Source organism: Salminus brasiliensis, chromosome 8 (assembly GCF_030463535.1).
Source record: "Salminus brasiliensis chromosome 8, fSalBra1.hap2, whole genome shotgun sequence".
In the NCBI taxonomy this organism is placed as follows: Eukaryota; Metazoa; Chordata; class Actinopteri; order Characiformes; family Bryconidae; genus Salminus; species Salminus brasiliensis.
This window is the reverse complement of record NC_132885.1, coordinates 22031399-22049348: the sequence shown is the minus strand read 5'-3', so window position 1 is coordinate 22049348 and position 17950 is coordinate 22031399. Positions and strand designations below refer to the sequence as shown.

At 42.7% G+C, this 17950-nt stretch overlaps 1 protein-coding gene across 5 annotated transcripts in view; it reads left to right on the top strand.

Annotated features, from left to right (window-relative positions):
- The window catches only part of sema5ba (sema domain, seven thrombospondin repeats (type 1 and type 1-like), transmembrane domain (TM) and short cytoplasmic domain, (semaphorin) 5Ba), a 173118-nt gene extending 155988 nt beyond the window's left edge, over positions 1–17130 (top strand). For 4 of the 5 annotated variants that reach the window (XM_072686122.1, XM_072686117.1, XM_072686118.1 and 1 more), the window contains 4 exons: positions 3635–3772; positions 5366–5410; positions 8626–8831; positions 11994–17130. In XM_072686122.1, the coding sequence (XP_072542223.1) occupies positions 3635–3772; positions 5366–5410; positions 8626–8831; positions 11994–12161 (557 nt within the window). In that variant the 3' untranslated portion in view covers positions 12162–17130. Of the gene's footprint in view, positions 1–3634; positions 3773–5365; positions 5439–8625; positions 8832–11993 lie in introns of all 5 variants that reach the window. The other variant, XR_011980028.1, reaches the window with a different exon arrangement.
- The last annotated feature ends 820 nt before the right edge of the window (positions 17131–17950 follow it).

Below are 17950 nucleotides of genomic sequence, written 5' to 3'. Positions count from 1 at the left end.
TACTCTTGATTTCAGAAGAATCTTTCAATCAACAAAAGTAGATCGGGTGTCCCAATACATTTGTCCATATAGTGTATGTACTTTTCATAGAAAATTAGCATTAGTACAGTTGAGCAAATATCTGCACAGTAAAAGTGTGAATGAGATCTTCATCTTCAATCATCTAAATCGATACAGTACTATGGAAAAACTAAGCACACAATGTTAAACACAGAGATAACATCTTGAAACAGTAGTTAATCTCTTGTGAGCTAGTTTGGCTAGATTTGCTAATAATAATAATAATAATATATTTATTTAGTGCCTTTCTCAAGTCCAATTATATTTTAAAGTAGCAAGACAACTGCCACAACACACACACAGGGAAAACTTGCCAGACCAAAGCGTAAAGTCAGGCCCAGATAGAGTCTTTATGAGCGAGGGAAAAAAGACCACCCCAAGAGACGGAAATACTTGGTGGCATTAGGGAATGAAAAGATTCCATCTTGGACTTGGTTCAAAGCCCTATGATGCCACAACCATTTGTGTGTGGAAGTCCCAGAGAGCATAGTGTCTTTACTCTTTGGGTGGCTAAAATGCTCCTCCTTGCCCCCCTCCATAACTCTGCACTGCAAATCAGTACAGCTGCCTGTTGGCTGTCCAATTAGCAGCAGTTAAAAAAAAAAAAAAAGACGCGGTTGGTTGGCTTCATGTGCCTTGGAGGAAGCACATGCTAGCTTTCACCAAGTATTAGTAGCATTGTGTGGTAGGGAAGACCTAGCTACTGGGTGGGAATCAAATAAATTGGTGTGGGGGGGGGGGGGTTAATAAAATAATAAAATAATAATAATAATAAATAATACATAATAAATAATAATAATATTCTCTATCTAGAAGAAATATTAGAAATGTATATTGACCGATATAAGATTTTGTCTGGTGTAGTAAAATAAATTTGTGATGAAAATGAATAAACTGTAAAATAATAAAGTTCTATATATCTAAAGAACCCTCATTGGTTACTATGAGCAGCTTTGTGTGAGTTGTCCATATTCATATGTTAAAACATGGCTATGTTACAGCCACCAAGAAGTCAAATAAAATCAGTAAAATCAATTGTGCTGTATTGATACAAAATTTAATCATTTATTACAGTTTAAGACCATGTGTGACCAAAAGGGCATGTCATATGCATAGTGGTGAGTGCAGGCCATTAGCAACCAGTATCTTTTAGCTACACTAGCCTTGTGGCTCCAAGACACTAAAGAAGCATGTTCAGCCTAGAGGAAACAAGAGGAAACTTTTGTAAATTAGATTTTTGGCCAGGCTGGCTCTTTAAGAAGCACATTGTCAGTATTGCCAACTCCATAGAGCTGTTTTGAGTGTGGTAAAGGTTTGTTGTTGTGGAGTTGATCATTATTGCTGTGAGAGCACTGCTCCCAGACCTGTCATTCACTGCAAATCAAAAACACATTTTCCAGAGATACACCAAAGGTCTACAGCGCTATAAAGACATGGATGAGTGTGCGTGAGTATGTGTGTGTGTGTGTGTGTGTGTGTGTGTGTGTGTGTGTGTGTGTGTGTGTGTGTGTGTGTGTGAGTGATAGAAAGAGAGACAGCAACAGAGACAGAAAGAGAGAGAGAGTGAGAGAGAGAGAGAGAAAGACAAAGAGAGAGCGTGAGCACACTGTAATGCTGCAGAGTGCTGTAATCATATTCTGTGGTGTGAAGTGTAGAACAAGGGCCTCAGTGTTTTCCAGTACAGATCCAGCACAGCTGCTCCCATAAGGAGAAACTCAAATATTTATGAAGCGAGTTAATCTTGGAATCATATGTGTGAATGGCAGCGATTCCCTAAAAAGAGTCTGGAAAAGAAAACCTCTCAGATTTAACAAGCACTCCGATTTTTAGCCCATGTTTTATTCTTCCCTTAATGTGCACTTAATTTTACGTGTCCTGTTGTCGGTTTCTGCTTCTCGCTGTTAGACTGCCTACCCAGTTATAATACACTTGACAGGGACTGTCAAGTCAATCTTCAGGAATGCTGTCAATCATCAGGAAACGAATTCCCTATTGATGACCGTTACATCCTAACTGACCACCAACAGTCAGTAGGCATTGTTATCTAGTTGAATGTAGGTTGTGACCAAAATGAAATGTCAGGACAAGACAAGACAACCATGTTCACAGTTTGTGTTAGACATTTGGTGTTTAAGCCATCCATGCAGTGAATACACACTAGTCATCAAACACACACGGGGACAGTGAGCAGGTGGCCAGCCATCATTGCAGCTCCTGGAAAACAGGGACGGTGAAGAGCCTTGCTTAAGGGCCCAACAATGGAAGCTTGCCAAGCCTGGGTATCAAACTCACAACTCTCATCAGTAGCCTGGTGCTCTAACCACTGAGCCACCACTGCCCCAACATCTAATGCCAACGTCAGTGTGACGTAGAATAGAGTCAGTGTTTTTGAAGCAGCACTGTAAGCTGTGATTTCCAAATCCAACCTCTTCTAAACATCTAATGCCAAAGTCATGTTGATGTAGAAGAGCACACAATTTGGTCATGAGGTATAGAGACCAAAATCCAACATCTGTTAGATGTTGCAATGTTAATGTCCACTCAACATGACATTCTATTGCCGTTAGACACTGATATGCAGTTGGTTTTAAGACATAGTGTTAAGTAACCAAAATTCAACGTCTGTACACCATTGTGGGTTGATGTCAAGCCAACGTTTGGTTTTTGTAATCAGCTGGATTTCCCGACGTCGCTCAGGTGTCAGATTGACGTCTGCTGGGAGAAAACAGTTTGTTTTGGTTCAGTATTAAAAGCCGAGAATGCACACTCAGTTCCATCAGCTGTCCTCATGATGGTTTTCTTTCCTCCATCCATCTCCCATTGCCATGGCATGGCGATCACCCAAACCTGGTCGCTGCAGATTAAAGACTCTTGTAGGCTGTCACTCAGGAGCCAATCAGATGGCCCGGGCTGCGCGGTGGTTCCTTGAGCGTGGCTTGATTAAAGATGTTCTGAGAGTAGGAGTGAGTGAAAGGCAGGTGTACAAGCTGCATGTATATTAAGAGAAGCAGTCTCAGTCCATCACTGCCACTGGCCCTCAGTTTTTCCCCTCCTCTGACTTTGCTAAGCAAACACCTCGTTTGATTGAGGCAAATAAACAGAGATGGATGTAGCAATTATCCGCACTGCTTAGCATCGTTATTAAACAGGGTGGGGGGGCATTTTCCACAGTAACTCTGAATCTCCGGCTGCTTGAAATGGAGATTTCAGGCATAGATGCCGAAGCACTGGTTTTGGCCTCATCTGTTTATGAACGAGGAATTCCTGCGAGGCTTAGATGGCATCCAAAGATTTGTTTCTGCCAAACATTGCGACTGCTCGGAAAACTGAAAAAGAATGGATTTATTTGTTGATTTGATTTCCCTAGCGTGCAAATGTGTCCGTGTTTTCCTTAAAGCCTCTCCTAAGTAAACACATTGGTTTGCATCCCTATGAAATCGTCTAATCTTTTGTTTTTCAGAGCTTTGACGCCCTTCATTTCATATACTTGTGTGGGCCAGAGAGTCATGGCCTGGCGAGACAGCTGCCCTTCTGCTCTTTCAAAGTGTGTGCTTGTGAATGTTTGTTCGCGCAGGTGGCTGGATGGCCTGGACTGTGTGGTCAGCGTGTGACGACACAGGTCTGCAGATACGCACTCGAGAGTGTGGCACTCAGGGCTCGACTCCTTGCACAGGGAATGGCACCCAGTACAGAGACTGCAATGAAATCCCAGGTAAGAGATTCCCCACGCTCACATGCACCATAACATTAACCATAACATTAGTACCGCATCCCTAATATTTAGTAGGTCCCACTTGTGCTGCCACAAGCCTTGGGTGCCCATGACCCTGTTGCTGGTTCACCGGTTGTCCTTTCTTGGCCCACTTTCTTGACAAAACATGTCCTTTCTTGGTGGGTTGTTTGAGTGATGCCATTGAAGAACTACTTTTTAGATCTATAAAGAACCATGCTTGTAAAAGTATGAAGAATTATCACTTGATGTAAAGGTTCTTCACACTCACACATCTCTATTATAAACTTTTTTTTAAATGTAACTAAAAGTGGTTCTTCTATTTGTAGCACCTTCATTTTTTAGAGTGTACAGACACACACACTTGTACAGAAGGCCTTATGTGCTTGAACATACCCACTCAAACAGATGCATCCAGTATTCCAATAGCACTTCACCAAATCCCGCACAGAGCCGCCAGAGCACTCTTCTGCATGCCAAAGGGCTTTAGCTTGACAGCGAATGAATTTGGTGTTGTGTAGTTCACTCTTGTGCCTATTAAATAATCATATATTTTTACACCCCTTCAAAATCCACTGTTGGCTTTGAGATAGATTAGCTGTAATGTGTTTACTTGCACTGATTCATCACTCTGGCCGCTGAAGTGAAAACGAGTTTTATAAGTGGAGGACTGATCGCTCGCAGCCTGCTAGAACAGAGGTTAGCCGAGCGGAATACCAAGTGAATCAGGCACTGTAATTAATATTAATGTTATGTCACAACGCAGGCTCACATCCAATTTCACTCCAATTTTGGGTAGACGCATTTGAAATCGCAAGGTCTGTTGGATGGTGAGGAGAGAGGGCAATTTTGCCCGAAAATTAATCAAGGAGATTTGGTGCGTCTCAATTAAAACGAGTCCGTGTACTCCACATCCACATCCTCCGTCTGCCAGGATGGATGAATATCCACTTCTTTTTGCTCGTATCCGAGATCAGCTTTAAAAAGCACAGCAGAGAAATGGGATTATAATGGACTCCCTTTGACTCGTTTGCAGCTGTGGGAAAGCGAGATCTGATCACCCAACCGTGCGGGCATTACCACAGACCTTCACTTGGAATGCAAACGCTTACCTCTAGTCTTCAGGATAATTAGTTTTGTAGAAGGAATTGGAAATATAAAATCTAAATCGGGTGCTGTGGAAGCAAATTAATCTTGGCATTAATATCTAAATAGCATTGTGGTGCTCATTTGAGGCAAGACGGGAATAATTTCGTAGCACAGAACGTGGCTTTGATGTTATTTTTCCCTTCTTTATCAGCGGTTCCCCGGCCGCAGCGCTGGAGTCTATCTCTCTGACATGCTGCTGTGTTACTGTCATCGCTCCTCTATGCATTGCCCCAGTTCCAGGAATGTTGCCTTTCAGAGCAGTGAGCAGAGGACAGCAGTGATTGGCATTCTGGCTGTAACTCAAGAGAGGAGTATGTCTGTGTGAGTGTGTATGTGTGTGTAGAGAAGAGATGAGCCAGTGTGTAACACTCTCTCTCTCTCTCTCTCTCTCTCTCTCTCTCTCTCTTTTTCCTTCTCTTTTTGCAGTGATTCTGCCTGCATCTGGCTATGATAAGGACCAGCAGTGTGGGGGTAAGTGCATCAGGCAACGTGTTTTCAGGTGTGTGTCAATGCACATTGGTGGACGAGTGACGGCATGCGCTCTCGCTCGTGCATGTGTGTTCGTGTGGCCGCACGCAAGTGTGCACGCATGTGTGTGCCTGTGTGTCAGTATGCAAGCATGTATGTATTCTTGTGCAAACAACATGTGTGTTCCTGCACCCCTGCTCATTCATGCAGACCTCAGGAGGTAATGGAATCTCTCTGCTGAGTGTGAGACTCTCAGTAATGGAAATGAGTACTGAAAGGAGCGAGAAAGAGGAGGAGAGGAGCACAGGGCCAAGCTGGGCCCTTCACACCCTGCCGCTCTGCTGCTCCTGAGCTGAGGCCATTCTCCACGCACCGCGCTCTGCGCTCCCCAAAGCTCCGGCCTGCCAGCACCACCTGCGCTTCAGCCACACCTCCACATGAAAATACACCGCTGTTCAAAAGCTTGGAATCAATGCTGTCAGTAATGTGAAGCCAAATTGGTAGGAGAAAAAATCGCCATTGTATAAAACAATAGAATAGAACGAATATGCCATTCCTGTTTACTTCACAGGCTTCATAAAATGAGTAGGAAGCACAAAAATGTTCTATAAAAACATGAAAACTGATGATTTTGAGAAGTTAGCATAAAATGAAGAATCCATTCCTAGCCAAATGGAGTACCTTTGCAACCACCTTTCAACACTATAGCAACCACCTGCGATTAATCTCAAATCAAAATTTTACCTTTGTTTATATTCTTGGTGTTCATTTACTGTTATATTATTCGAAAGACAGCAGTGTTTGGTCTTTTGACTTTGACTGCCTCTAAATGCTATCCAATGTAAACGCTTATTTCACCATGTACCAGCAGCAGAACGAAACAATATTAAGAGAAAATATCAATCAATAAATTAAATGTATTTGTATAGCACTCTTTGCAGCGAACGTTGTCACAAAGCAGCTTTACAGAGGTCCGGGTCCAAGCCTCTTTAGAGTAAGCTAGTGGCAACAGTGGCAAGTAAAAACACCCTTCAGGCCGAGAGGAAGAAACCTTTAGAGGAACCAAGATTTAAAAGGAGAACCCATCCTCCTCTGGTTGACACCAGATAATAACAATAAAAAACAACAACAATAAAACAAAACTGAATTAAGAATAAAAATGGTAAATGTGGCGTCAAGCTTTACAAGATGAAAACCTGAGATGATAAAGTCCAAGCAGGTAAACAGTCAGAAGCAAAGTCATGCAGTGAGGTGAGGCTGAATCAATGCAAGGCCCCAGAGCAAGACAGCGGGCAGCATAGTAGTGGAGAGCCAGGTCAGGTGGTACTGGGATGGAACAGTTAGAACCGTGAATCTCAATACATGTGAAAGAAAGAGAGAGAGAAAACTGAAAGGAGGGAAAGACACAAGGGCAGGAGGAGCACAGAAAAATGTTATTGGTGGGTAGGTGGGAGGGGGGTGTAATATAGCGTGACAGGATCCATTGGGTAGGCTTGGGCAGCCGACCACAAATGGACTCAGCAGCAACCAGACAGCAGGGGGCAGCTCAGCACATAGGGGAGAGAAAAGAAAGGAGAAAAGTAAGATGTGTTTAGGAGTTTGAATAGACTAATGTACACAGCATGATTTCTCTCCCCCCACCCCAACCAGTCATAACCTACTTTCTTTCCTATACGCACAGCCTCAAATTAATATAGCCTAACTCTTGGTGCAGCCCCTCTTGGACCACTCCTCCTCTTCCTGTGCATTCTGTACTACCAAGATTTCATCGTCCTCCGCCGGTGTGAGCGCTAGCAGTGTGGCAGGAGGCATGTAGTCTTCAGATTGACTGTAGACTACTATTCACGTCCATATTTATCTTTTTATGATCAAGTCCTGTTTGATTTATACATTACATACATTAAGGAAGAAAAATGTGTTCTGATTACCATTTTGCGATGAGAAGAACACTGAATATCTGGTTCACATGTGTTAGGCCCTGGATGTGAACCACCTGGGAGGTCAATTGGGGCTGGTTTGAGGACCCCTTGATATACATATAGCAATCTTAAATGCACAGTAAAAAGCCTGTTAAATTGTAAAATATGAAGAGAGGTTTAGAAATAGTCATGTAAAATTATTATGACTCTTTACTGTACATAAACCCCCACACATGTCGTAAATGGACCTCAACAGAACAATAAATAAAAAAAAAAAGGCCCCATTTAGGGCTGAGTGTTGCAGTTCAGCACTTTAATAGTACCAACTGAATTACTTTAAAAATTCCATGACATTCGGTAAGGCACTCAATTGTGGTTTAAGCCACACCCACGTTTGTAGTTTGTACACTGAAATAATATTATTTAGGAATCTGCAACCGAGTCAGGCTATTTGAATGAACAGTGTTCAGACGATATGCAACCCTAGTCTGTAAATAACAAAACGATTCTCAAATAACAGATGATTCCAAATTTTTGAACAGTTCTGTGCATAAAGAAGCAGGCAGGCCAGTGGTTTTTAGGCCAGTGGCGCCGGCCACTGCGGGTAACAGCTGCCCTTAGAGACGGCCCCACCATGCCAATTTGAGCTCTCTCCAGGTAGTGTCCAGAGCCAGCCATGGGCAGCTCATTACCCAGCGTCCCCGAAGAGCGGCGCTCTCTCGTGTGCTCAGCGGCCAATTAGAGCAGTGCAGCGCACTACCATGGCACCCTCTTCTCTCCTTCGCCACACACAGTCATTACCGGTGATATGACTGCCCCACTAATCAGAGCACTGAGCCTCAGCGAGGCTCCAGTCACTCTGACACTCTCCAACACCTGCCTACTGCCCGATGGAACACTGTGATGGCTGTTATAGACATATTGAGCTAGTAATGAGGAATAGAGTGCCATTTTTTTCCAGCGATATGACTATTACGGATGAATTTCAGCTCAAAATGAGCAGGTCGGGTGGGGGGGGTGGGGGGGTGATGGCAGTTGGTGGCAGCAACTTGTAGACAAATGATCTATCTTTTTTAAAACGTCACTCTTATGGGGGGGTGGGGGGGTGATGGCAGTTGATGGCAGCAACTTGTAGACAAATGATCTATCTTTTTTAAAACGTCACTCTTATGGGGGGGTGGGGGGGGTAAAATCATGGAAAAGAGTGTCAGTTGATGGCAGCAACTTGTAGACAAATGATCTATCTTTTTTAAAACGTCACTCTCATCTTGTTAACCCTGGTTATCTTTATTTTCCCAGGTTTCACTTTGCTGCACCTGATAGCGACTGGTGTGTCGTGTTTCCTGGGCGCAGGTCTGCTGTCGTTCCTGGTGTACGTGTACTGCCAGCGCTTCCACAAACCTTCGCAGGAGTCCGCAGTCATCCACCCTACCACTCCTAATCACCTCAACTACAAGGGCAACACCACGCCAAAGAACGAGAAGTACACACCCATGGAGTTCAAGGTGAGCGTCAACCCTCTGCTCATGCTTGCTGCTTTGTCTTCTGCAGGTCAATGTCAAGTCACAGAATGTCTGTCTCCTGTGTCAAGCTATCATTCGACTGAATGTGTACATTAGACAGACCTCGTGTTTTGCCATTTATAGAGGTCGGTAAAAAGTTGCTAGGCTGCCTATTGTACTTCAGAGATACATCGATCCTTCTTGGAATTCTTTTATATAAGCTTTGAGCCATTTTTTGGTGGAGGATTGATCTATTCTTCAAATAGAACAGGGCCACCATCAAGTTGGAGCTCAGAATGTGGCTCAGTTTTCTAAAGGAATAAAAATATGTAAAAAAAAAAAAAAAAAAAGGTTTATTCTTTTATGCAAAAGTCGTTTTGAATGCGTCAATTTTTCAGAAGGGGTCATTATCAGCCACCACAGAAAGTACCCAAGATAATTCCCAAATTAAAATAATTAAAAGCATATTTATATCTGCTTATATAGATAAGATGGTCTCTGACCAAAGTGTAGTGACTCTTACTTGCCTCTATATGCCTTCTGATGTTTGGTTCCATCACCATTGTTTTCTTTCCCCCTTCTCAAACAGTCATCTCCTCCGTTCTCGGCTCAAATAAATATAGACTCCAGGGAAAAAATCCCATTCTGTCACTTCTCCTATTCCCCTGTACTTCCAAGATTTCTTCCCCCTTCTTCCAGTGTAGGTGCCACCGGTGTTGATAGAGGCAAGTAGTCCTCAATATTTGACTGTGCACTGGTGTTTAAGTCTCTCCGGGTACTTGAAATTTTGGAACTCAAAATCCTGCCCACAGTTATTTTCCTTATTTTATGAAAAAGTCATGACACATGACACTGGCTTTCAATACAAAGCTCCAGAATGACCATGTCATTGTTTTTTTTAGCAGTTATCCAGCCGCAGATTCTGTAGCAGTTATCCAACAAGTATTTGTTTCCGTCTGTGAGTTTCAATTCCCAACCTGCCAATTTTGTACCTTTCCCGAGGCAGCTTTTCTTTATTTGAAATATGGATGGTGTAACACAACACATTGCAATTTTTCCCACTGGCAGCCTTGCAAAATGGGCACCCAATTACCCAACCACAGTTTCACAGGCTCTTATTTTGCTCTTTCTTTAGAATGTACACACACCATACATACAGATAACCAAAATAAAGTTGCCTATTGAATTTCCACCCAAGATGGAAACACAGAGCACATCTTATCAAGTGTTTTGTCCACCCTTGAGTATTTCAGCCCACAAAAACGATGGCAGACCGATGGAGACTGAACTTGGTCAGGAACCTGGGGAACTGCATCGAACTTCCATTAATATGTTTTTTAGGTGGCCTAGGACCCATCATTTGTTATTTGTGAAATGCGCAGCCCTGAAATGTGTGTTTTTTTTTCGCTTTCCCAGTGGCTGCTTGTTTAGCTGCTTCTTGCAGCCCCATGCAGCTCCTGGCACACACTCAGTCTTTATTAATGGGCTCCATTAGACTGTTTAAGCAGCAGCCGGCCAGTGCACTCCCACAGCTGGTTGTGACTGATTGTTGAGCCCATCCAATTAGTTGGGCTCGGCTCGCTCTCCCCCACCTCGTGTCCTTGCTCTGACACCTGTGTGCGCCCGCAGCCGCCACGTCCATCGATCTGCTCCGTGCCCACTGCTCGCTCTAAGCTCATTACGGGGTCTCGAGGCCCAGACGCCAGTAACTAAGGCGATGTGAGTTAGCGTAAGTAATGGGGGAGTGGCAGCTGCTCCAGACGTCTCCAACAGACGCTTCTAGGCTTGTCCGTCTGCAGACGGCTGAAGCAGAGGTGGCAGTTACTGATGGGTGTGATGAGAAGCATCCGGTGAGAGACGTGCTTTAATTAGATTGGAGAATCTGATGTCACCAAGCGGTAAAGACAAACCCCAGCTGCTCATCACAAAAGGTCCAAGATACAACTCGTGTCTAGGGATGTCCACAAGTAATCGAGTACTCAATTAAACCTTTGAGATGCAAGTATTCAAACTCCATAATCATGCTTGCAGGTTGTCGCTGTTGGAGAATCAGCAGCTTCTTTGTTTTAATTTGCAAATGTTCTTCTTTTTCTCAGTAAGAGCTTCTTGATCAGCTCCCAGATAAGAATAAACAGAGACACCTGTGGATTTCTTCAGATGTAAAGCACAAGTGGAGCTTTCATTTCCTATCTTTTTCAAGGATGAAAGGTTTAAATGCTGTTTATCTAATGGCAGTGATAGTTTGTTAGATCTCGTCCGGTTGGTAGGAGTCCCAGTCTTTAGTTTTGGACAGTGGATCAACAGTTTTGCAAGTGGATCATATATCTAATTTCCTTAGAACTTTCTGAAAAATCTGAAAACTGAAAAACTAGTATTTATGTCTGTTTTGGCTGGAAATGAATAAATAAAGGGTGGTCTTGGACCTTTGCACAGTGCTATCTTAGTCTTGGTATTAGCCAAATTTACTTTCCTGTCTATGCAAATAACTGAATGTTCAATTACTCTTCTCAAAAATCCTTGAATATCAAATTGTCCGGAATGCTGTAACATTAATGATAATAATAATAGTAATAATAATGATAATAAACCAGCATTCTTCTAGCTGTCACCCCGGGTGCAGGGATATGTCTGTTTGTTTGTACACATGCTTATGATTGGAAGCTGCTTATGAGCACAGCAGCAAGGTCTTAGAGTCTCACAAAAGCTGCTGTTTATTATATTTTGCATTATGCCATTGTTGCTTAGAGACTCTCATCCAGCCTGAGTCATTACAATCACTGCTGAGCGTTGCATACTTTTTTCCCAATTACCGAGCCGCCGCTGCTTTGGAACTGTTGAGATAAATTACATTTCTCAAGAGCACCAGCGAGCGTTCACATGCAACTTCCACCCATGACCTGCAAGTCTATTGCTTTTGAATTATTCAGCTGCTCTGCCGAGAGTGTCATTCCGAGGCGCTATCGATATTTATAGAGCTGGCTGGATAAGGCACACTGAGCTCACACTCGTGACCCTGAACTGTCTTCTGCTCAAAGGCATGAGAGGGCTCTCCACGGAAAGACCTTACCATCTGTCGCACATGCCGGCCCAGTGGCCGACCGGTGGCTCTTTTTCTAGCCGTATGCTCCTAAATGACCATGCGTTTTTATCTCTTGTCCACTCCAGACGCTGAACAAGAACAACCTGCTGCCAGACGAAAGAACCAACTTCTTCCCTTCACCGCTCCAGCAGACTAACGTCTACACCACCACCTACTACCCCACAGCACTGGGCAAATACGACTACCGGCCTGACTCTTCGCCCTCGCCCTGCAGAACCTACAACCACAGCTGAGACTTTTACCTTCAGCTCTAAAGCCATGGTGATTGGGGGGAACTGACACTATGAAGCACCCCCTTTCTCTAAACTTTTAGACCATGAGAATCCCCCATGCTCCCTCGGCACCTGACAAGTGGAGGTGCTCTTCTGGAACATTCCGCCTGACTCCTCGCACTCAGAGGATACGAGCATGTCATCTAAATCATGGTTAACAGTCTCTGATGGAAAAAACGGACCAAGTACACGGACCAAGTACAGCATTTCATATGGTACTCATCTCCAAGGAATGCCTAAGATTGTGTAGCTACACTGATGTCACCTGTTTAAATCACCATCTAGCTCTGTGGAACTCTTAACTGAGGAGAGTTTGTGGCAGAATTGCTGAATTGACACTGTAGGCCTCTATTTAGGACATCACACTCAACAGTTCAGCACTCAACAGCAGCAGTTACAAGACTCTACACTTGGAAACAATTGTGTCCATGCTACTGAGCCAAGAGAATGGACAAAAAGAAACATGGCTAAAGAAAGGGATCGATGCTTACGCTATTAGGTCGGTTGTTATTGAGCAAGCTTGTGTTATCACCAGGCGCAAATGTAACGAGACACCAAGAAGTTCCTCTTATAAGCCGTGGAAATAGCTCTCAGAAGTCCAGCAACAGCTAGAGGAATAGTGCACTGTCACTGAGATATGCAGAACCTGATACCACACAATATGAACAACATGGTCGAATTAATGGTAGGTTTGCCACCAAGCTACCTTAAGAAGCAGAGGAAAGCAGTCCAAATGTGACCCTGTGGAGTTCGGAGGAGGAGCAATAGGAACGCCAGTGATGCCTGCTTGCTTTGGAGTCCACTTTGACCCTCCACTACACTCTGTTGTCAGCTCTCGGATGGAGTACGTTTGGACCTCATCTAGACACATTCTACTGAATACTGTACGCCTTGGTGGTTGTATCAAATACGACGAGCTTGGATCAAGGTGGACTATATTTTAATATGAAACATTGTAGAAAATACTGATAGCTTGGCACTTGGTTTTTTTTTAAAGATTATTTTAAAGAGGGACTTATTTGACAGTTGTTTTGAAATGAGGTAGGATAGACGGACGTTAGGGTTTATTTAAAGTAAGAATTCCAACAGTGTGGTGGGGAATGGCGTACTGATCATGGTCATTTTTCTCATATATAGACATATATTTTGTACTGTTTAGAGTGGATACATCATTAATCAGCATTATTTTCAGTATGGGGTAAGTTATACATCGTTACTTGTTCTATCAAATATTCATGAATCGCTCTCCAGGCTCTTACAGCAGTAAATCAAAAGGATCCCTGTCTTAATCACAAATAACAAAGCTGTTTTCACAGTAATTTGATGTGTGCGTGTGTGCGTGTGTGCGTGTGTGAGTGTGTGCGTGCGTCCATGCGTCTGTGAGTGTGTGTGTGCGTCTCATATTACAGGCTCATATTTTTTACAGTGTAAAGAATAACCAATGGGATCATAAAAAAATACATTTTTCCTTTTTATATTCACCCCATCAGCATTGTATTGAGTGCTGATGGACTGTTCTGTACTCCACATATTCCTCACGCAAACATCATTACCAAGCAGAAAGAATATGGTGATTCTCACTGGGGTGTGTTATTATTTATAGTAAGCTTGGTTTGTAAAGGGCATTGAAGAACGAAGCTATTTTTATTATGCTTGTCAAATGAATGCGGTCAGTGGTGCTTTTTAGTTAAGCTAAGCACGAGTGCTTGATTTGTACACAGGTAATGCCCCACTACGACACATAAAGGTTAGTGTAATGTACATGCATAGTGTAAAGCTAACACTGTTTGTTTTTTTAAGCCTTATAGTTGTAAAATAATGTGCAGCAGCTGTGTATATACCAACTCTAGGGACAGTGTGGGGATGGAGCATGTCATTGAGTCCAGTGCTAATTGCTCTGTAGCGGCAGAATAGCCAAACCTTCCCAGCATTGTGCTTTAAAGATGGTAGGCACCCAATATAAGCTTTCTGTCATTTGTCTTAAGAAGACATGCCATGCCTGGTGAAACTGGAGTATTTTGGTCATCGTTACATTGATAACTAAATGTTTAACATAAGCTATACAGTATGTCCTAAAGTTTGTAGACATCTACTCATCCAACACTTCTTCTGAAATTAAGGGTAATCATATACTCTTGACTGGGCAGTTGGACAACTGTGTCAGCAGGGTCAGAAAATGTTGAAAAACATAATTTTCCACTTTCCACACAAAAAACAGTTTGAAGTAATATGGAAATATTGTTGAAGTTTCAAAGCTTCAGTACATAAAAGTCCATGTATGTTTCTCTGACATTACAAGTATCAATTCATGCACATCTGCTTATTCAGCCTACCACAGTTTAGCTCTGCCCACTCATACTACAGTTTCAATGAGTGTTTCAGCTTCAAGTCTGTGTGAGGCACAATACGAGCAGAGCAGAGCTCATTTTTCCTATTTCAGTCTTAAAGGTGCAGTAACAGAAACAGTCTGTCTGATTCTAAGGGTTAATCATTTTAACAAAATTATCATGTTTATGTTTTTGGAACATAAAGCCACGCAAACGCACAGCCAAGGCGGAAATTCTGCACACCCCTTTCATCCTCAAAACATTTATTACGTTTTATTACGTATTCTACAATAGCTTGACTTCATTTCTTGCCTCTAATATCTACACACAATCGCCAATAAATACGTGGATAAATAAGTGGAAACAGGTCTTAGAAAACAGTCAATTTGATTTTACTGACTTATTAAGTTATTTAGGGGTTACGTATCTGTACACGGTCTAGTACTTGGTCGATGCACCTTTGGCAGCAATCACAGCTTGAAGGTGTCTTGGGAAAGAAGCTACGAGCTTGGCACACTTGTTTCGACATTTTTGCCCATTCTTCTTGGCATATCCAGGTAGAATGGGGAGCGCTGGTACACAGCCATTTTCAACTCCTTCCACAGATGTTCAATTGGATTCAGGTGTTCAAATAACCACTCAAGGACATTTACAGACTTTCTCTTGCCTGTGTCCTTCGAGTCATTTTCATGTTGGAAGGTGAACTTTTGCCTCAGTCTAAGGTCCAGAGCCAGATAAAAACATCCCCACATCATTATGCTTACACCACCATGCTTCACTGTAGGGATAGCAGAATCCAGATGATGGGCAGTGCTCTCATGGAATCCTCTAGGTGCCTTTGCTCTTTTAAAAGGATACTCTGGAGTCTGAGTGACCCTCGGGTTCCTTCTCACTTCCCTGACCAAGGCCCAGTCTTTCCCAATCGCTCAGTTTGGCCGGGTGGAAAGCTCTGGGAAGATTCCTGGTGTTCCCAAACTTCTTCCATTTATGTATGATGGTGGCCACTGTGCTCTTTGGGGCCTGTAAAGCTGCAGCAATTGTTCTGAACCATACAGATCTATGCCTTGACACAATCCTGTTTCAGAGGTCTGCAGGTAATTCTTTTGATCCCATGGCTTGGAGTTTGCTCTGACGTGCACTGTCAACTGTTGGACCTTATATAGGCAGGTGTTGGCAATCCCCAACCATGTCCAAACAATGGAATTCACCACAAGTGGACTCCAATTAAGTTGGAGAAACATCTCAAGCAGTATCGGTAGAAACAAAATGCACCTCAGCTTATGTGTAATATCAAAGGGTGTGCACACATGTGTACATATGATATTTTACATTTTGATTTTTAATAAATTAGCACAAATGTCTAAAAACCTGCTTTCACTTTGTCTTTGTGGGATAATTTGTGTAGAATTTTCTATCAAAATATTAACTCCATCTATTGTAGATTAAGTATTTCATGTAATAAAACCTGGAGAAGGTGAAAGGGGTGTGCAGACTTTCCAGCCTGACTGTAAGGGGAGCCCAAGCAAATATTTTAAAATACTAGAAAAAAACATAGAATATGGCGTGTAAAAGTAGCTAAATTAGGATAAACCTTCAGTATAAGGGAGATTACACTGTCCCTGTAAAGCTGGTATTAAACTGAATGCTAATACACTGGATTATTACACAGTAACGAACTAAGTCAATGACTTAAGCATTTTCCAAAGCACTGTTCTACATCCTAATTTTTGGTGCAGAATTTTGATGTCTATTATTATTATTATATCACAAGACAAAGTGCGGTGTAGTTACTTTATAATAATATGGTAATTACAAACCAGTAACAGACCAACTACTGGCTTCAGGTAGCTTAATAAAAAATAATGTCCCTCTATACTGAATTCACTAATTAGAAGGTATATCTGGATACACTTGGCCATGTAGTGTATAACAATGCAATATCATTAGAACAGAGTTTCACTTGCAATTCTCCCTGGATTTTGATGGCATCATCTTACCAAGTGCCTGTTGCAATTACTCAAAAAGATGCCCAATCTACTAAATCCTGTAAAAGTCAACTGCTGTATTCTTTTGCAGATGCATAACAAGGCCTGGAGTCCTCTGTGATTTCAATTTAACACCTCCACTGTGAGGCTCAGCAGCATATCTCATTTGCAGAGGCATGGTATTTACCTTCCTGTTTAACAAGACGAAATTAGCGACCTCACTATTTCAGCTCAGAGTATGACAACCATTTCTGTTCATGCTAAATATGAAAGAACACAACCCGCTTATCCCGTGCTCCCTGGAGCGCAGAAAATCCCTCTTGTCTATCCGGTGTGCCAGATCAGTTTAAGCATGTTTGCTGAGTGTGGCCATTTCTTATTATTTCCACCCTGCCCCAAGGAGCCCTGCCGCTGGACAGGGAAAGAGCCCAGATGACGAAATGAGGCGCTCCATCCCCGCAAGGCTTGGTGCCCTTCTATGCAACTGACCTGGTGGTACTGTTAGATATGTGATGTAGACTGTAATCACTGCCTTTTAGACACTGTGAATTTTTTGGTACTCTATATTTTTGTATATTGTACATTGTAAAAGATAATAAACCATGATGCCAACTCGGACTAACCTTAGCAGACTCGTCCTTTCCGGCTCATTCCTGCCACCATATCAGTCTCCTTATAGAGCTCCGTCTCCCTGACTGTAAAAGGTAAGGTTTTTCAAACGGGCAATCTATGTCAGAATCAGAGTTTTTGTTATGTTTCTGTATCCTTTTGCAGCCTGGCTATCACACAGCCCCATTTGTTTATGCTGGAATTTGCTGGCTTGGCTATACTGATTTGAAGGAGATCAGACTCCTGCGCTGACAAGACATACAGATCTGTCGTGCTCCTCCCCAGTGACAGAGGAGCCCTCCAAAGAAACAAATGGGTGTTAGGCTTTGCATTCTACTGTGTGTCTTGTTCCATCTGCAGTTGGTTGGCATCATTTTTAAAACCTCCAACTTCCTCACAGCATGTTCATTCCACAATGTCTGCGCACAGACATTAAAGTAGGCAAGATTTATTTGCACTGGGGATAATCTCAGTACCCCGAATCTTGTGTGGACGTGTGCAATTGAAATTCTGTGCAATGCTAGTGCCAGTGCCAGACACTGTTTGTTGTAACAGAGAAAGTACTAACCAGGCCTTGGTGTTACAGCAATGCTGGCAGTTCAGACCTGCTCTTAAAAGATTTACACTATTTACACCAATGTAATCCGACAGTCAGGACATGTTTGCTTCTGAAGTTTTGCACCAAAGCTGCACCACGATGCTTATTTTAACTCCATCAGATTTGTCAAAATTTAGATCAAGTTTTGCAAGAAAAGTCATCTTTGTGCAGGTAATGCTGCACAGTAAAATAGTGCACCACGCTCAAGTCTCCTAAATCATCCTGAAGGTC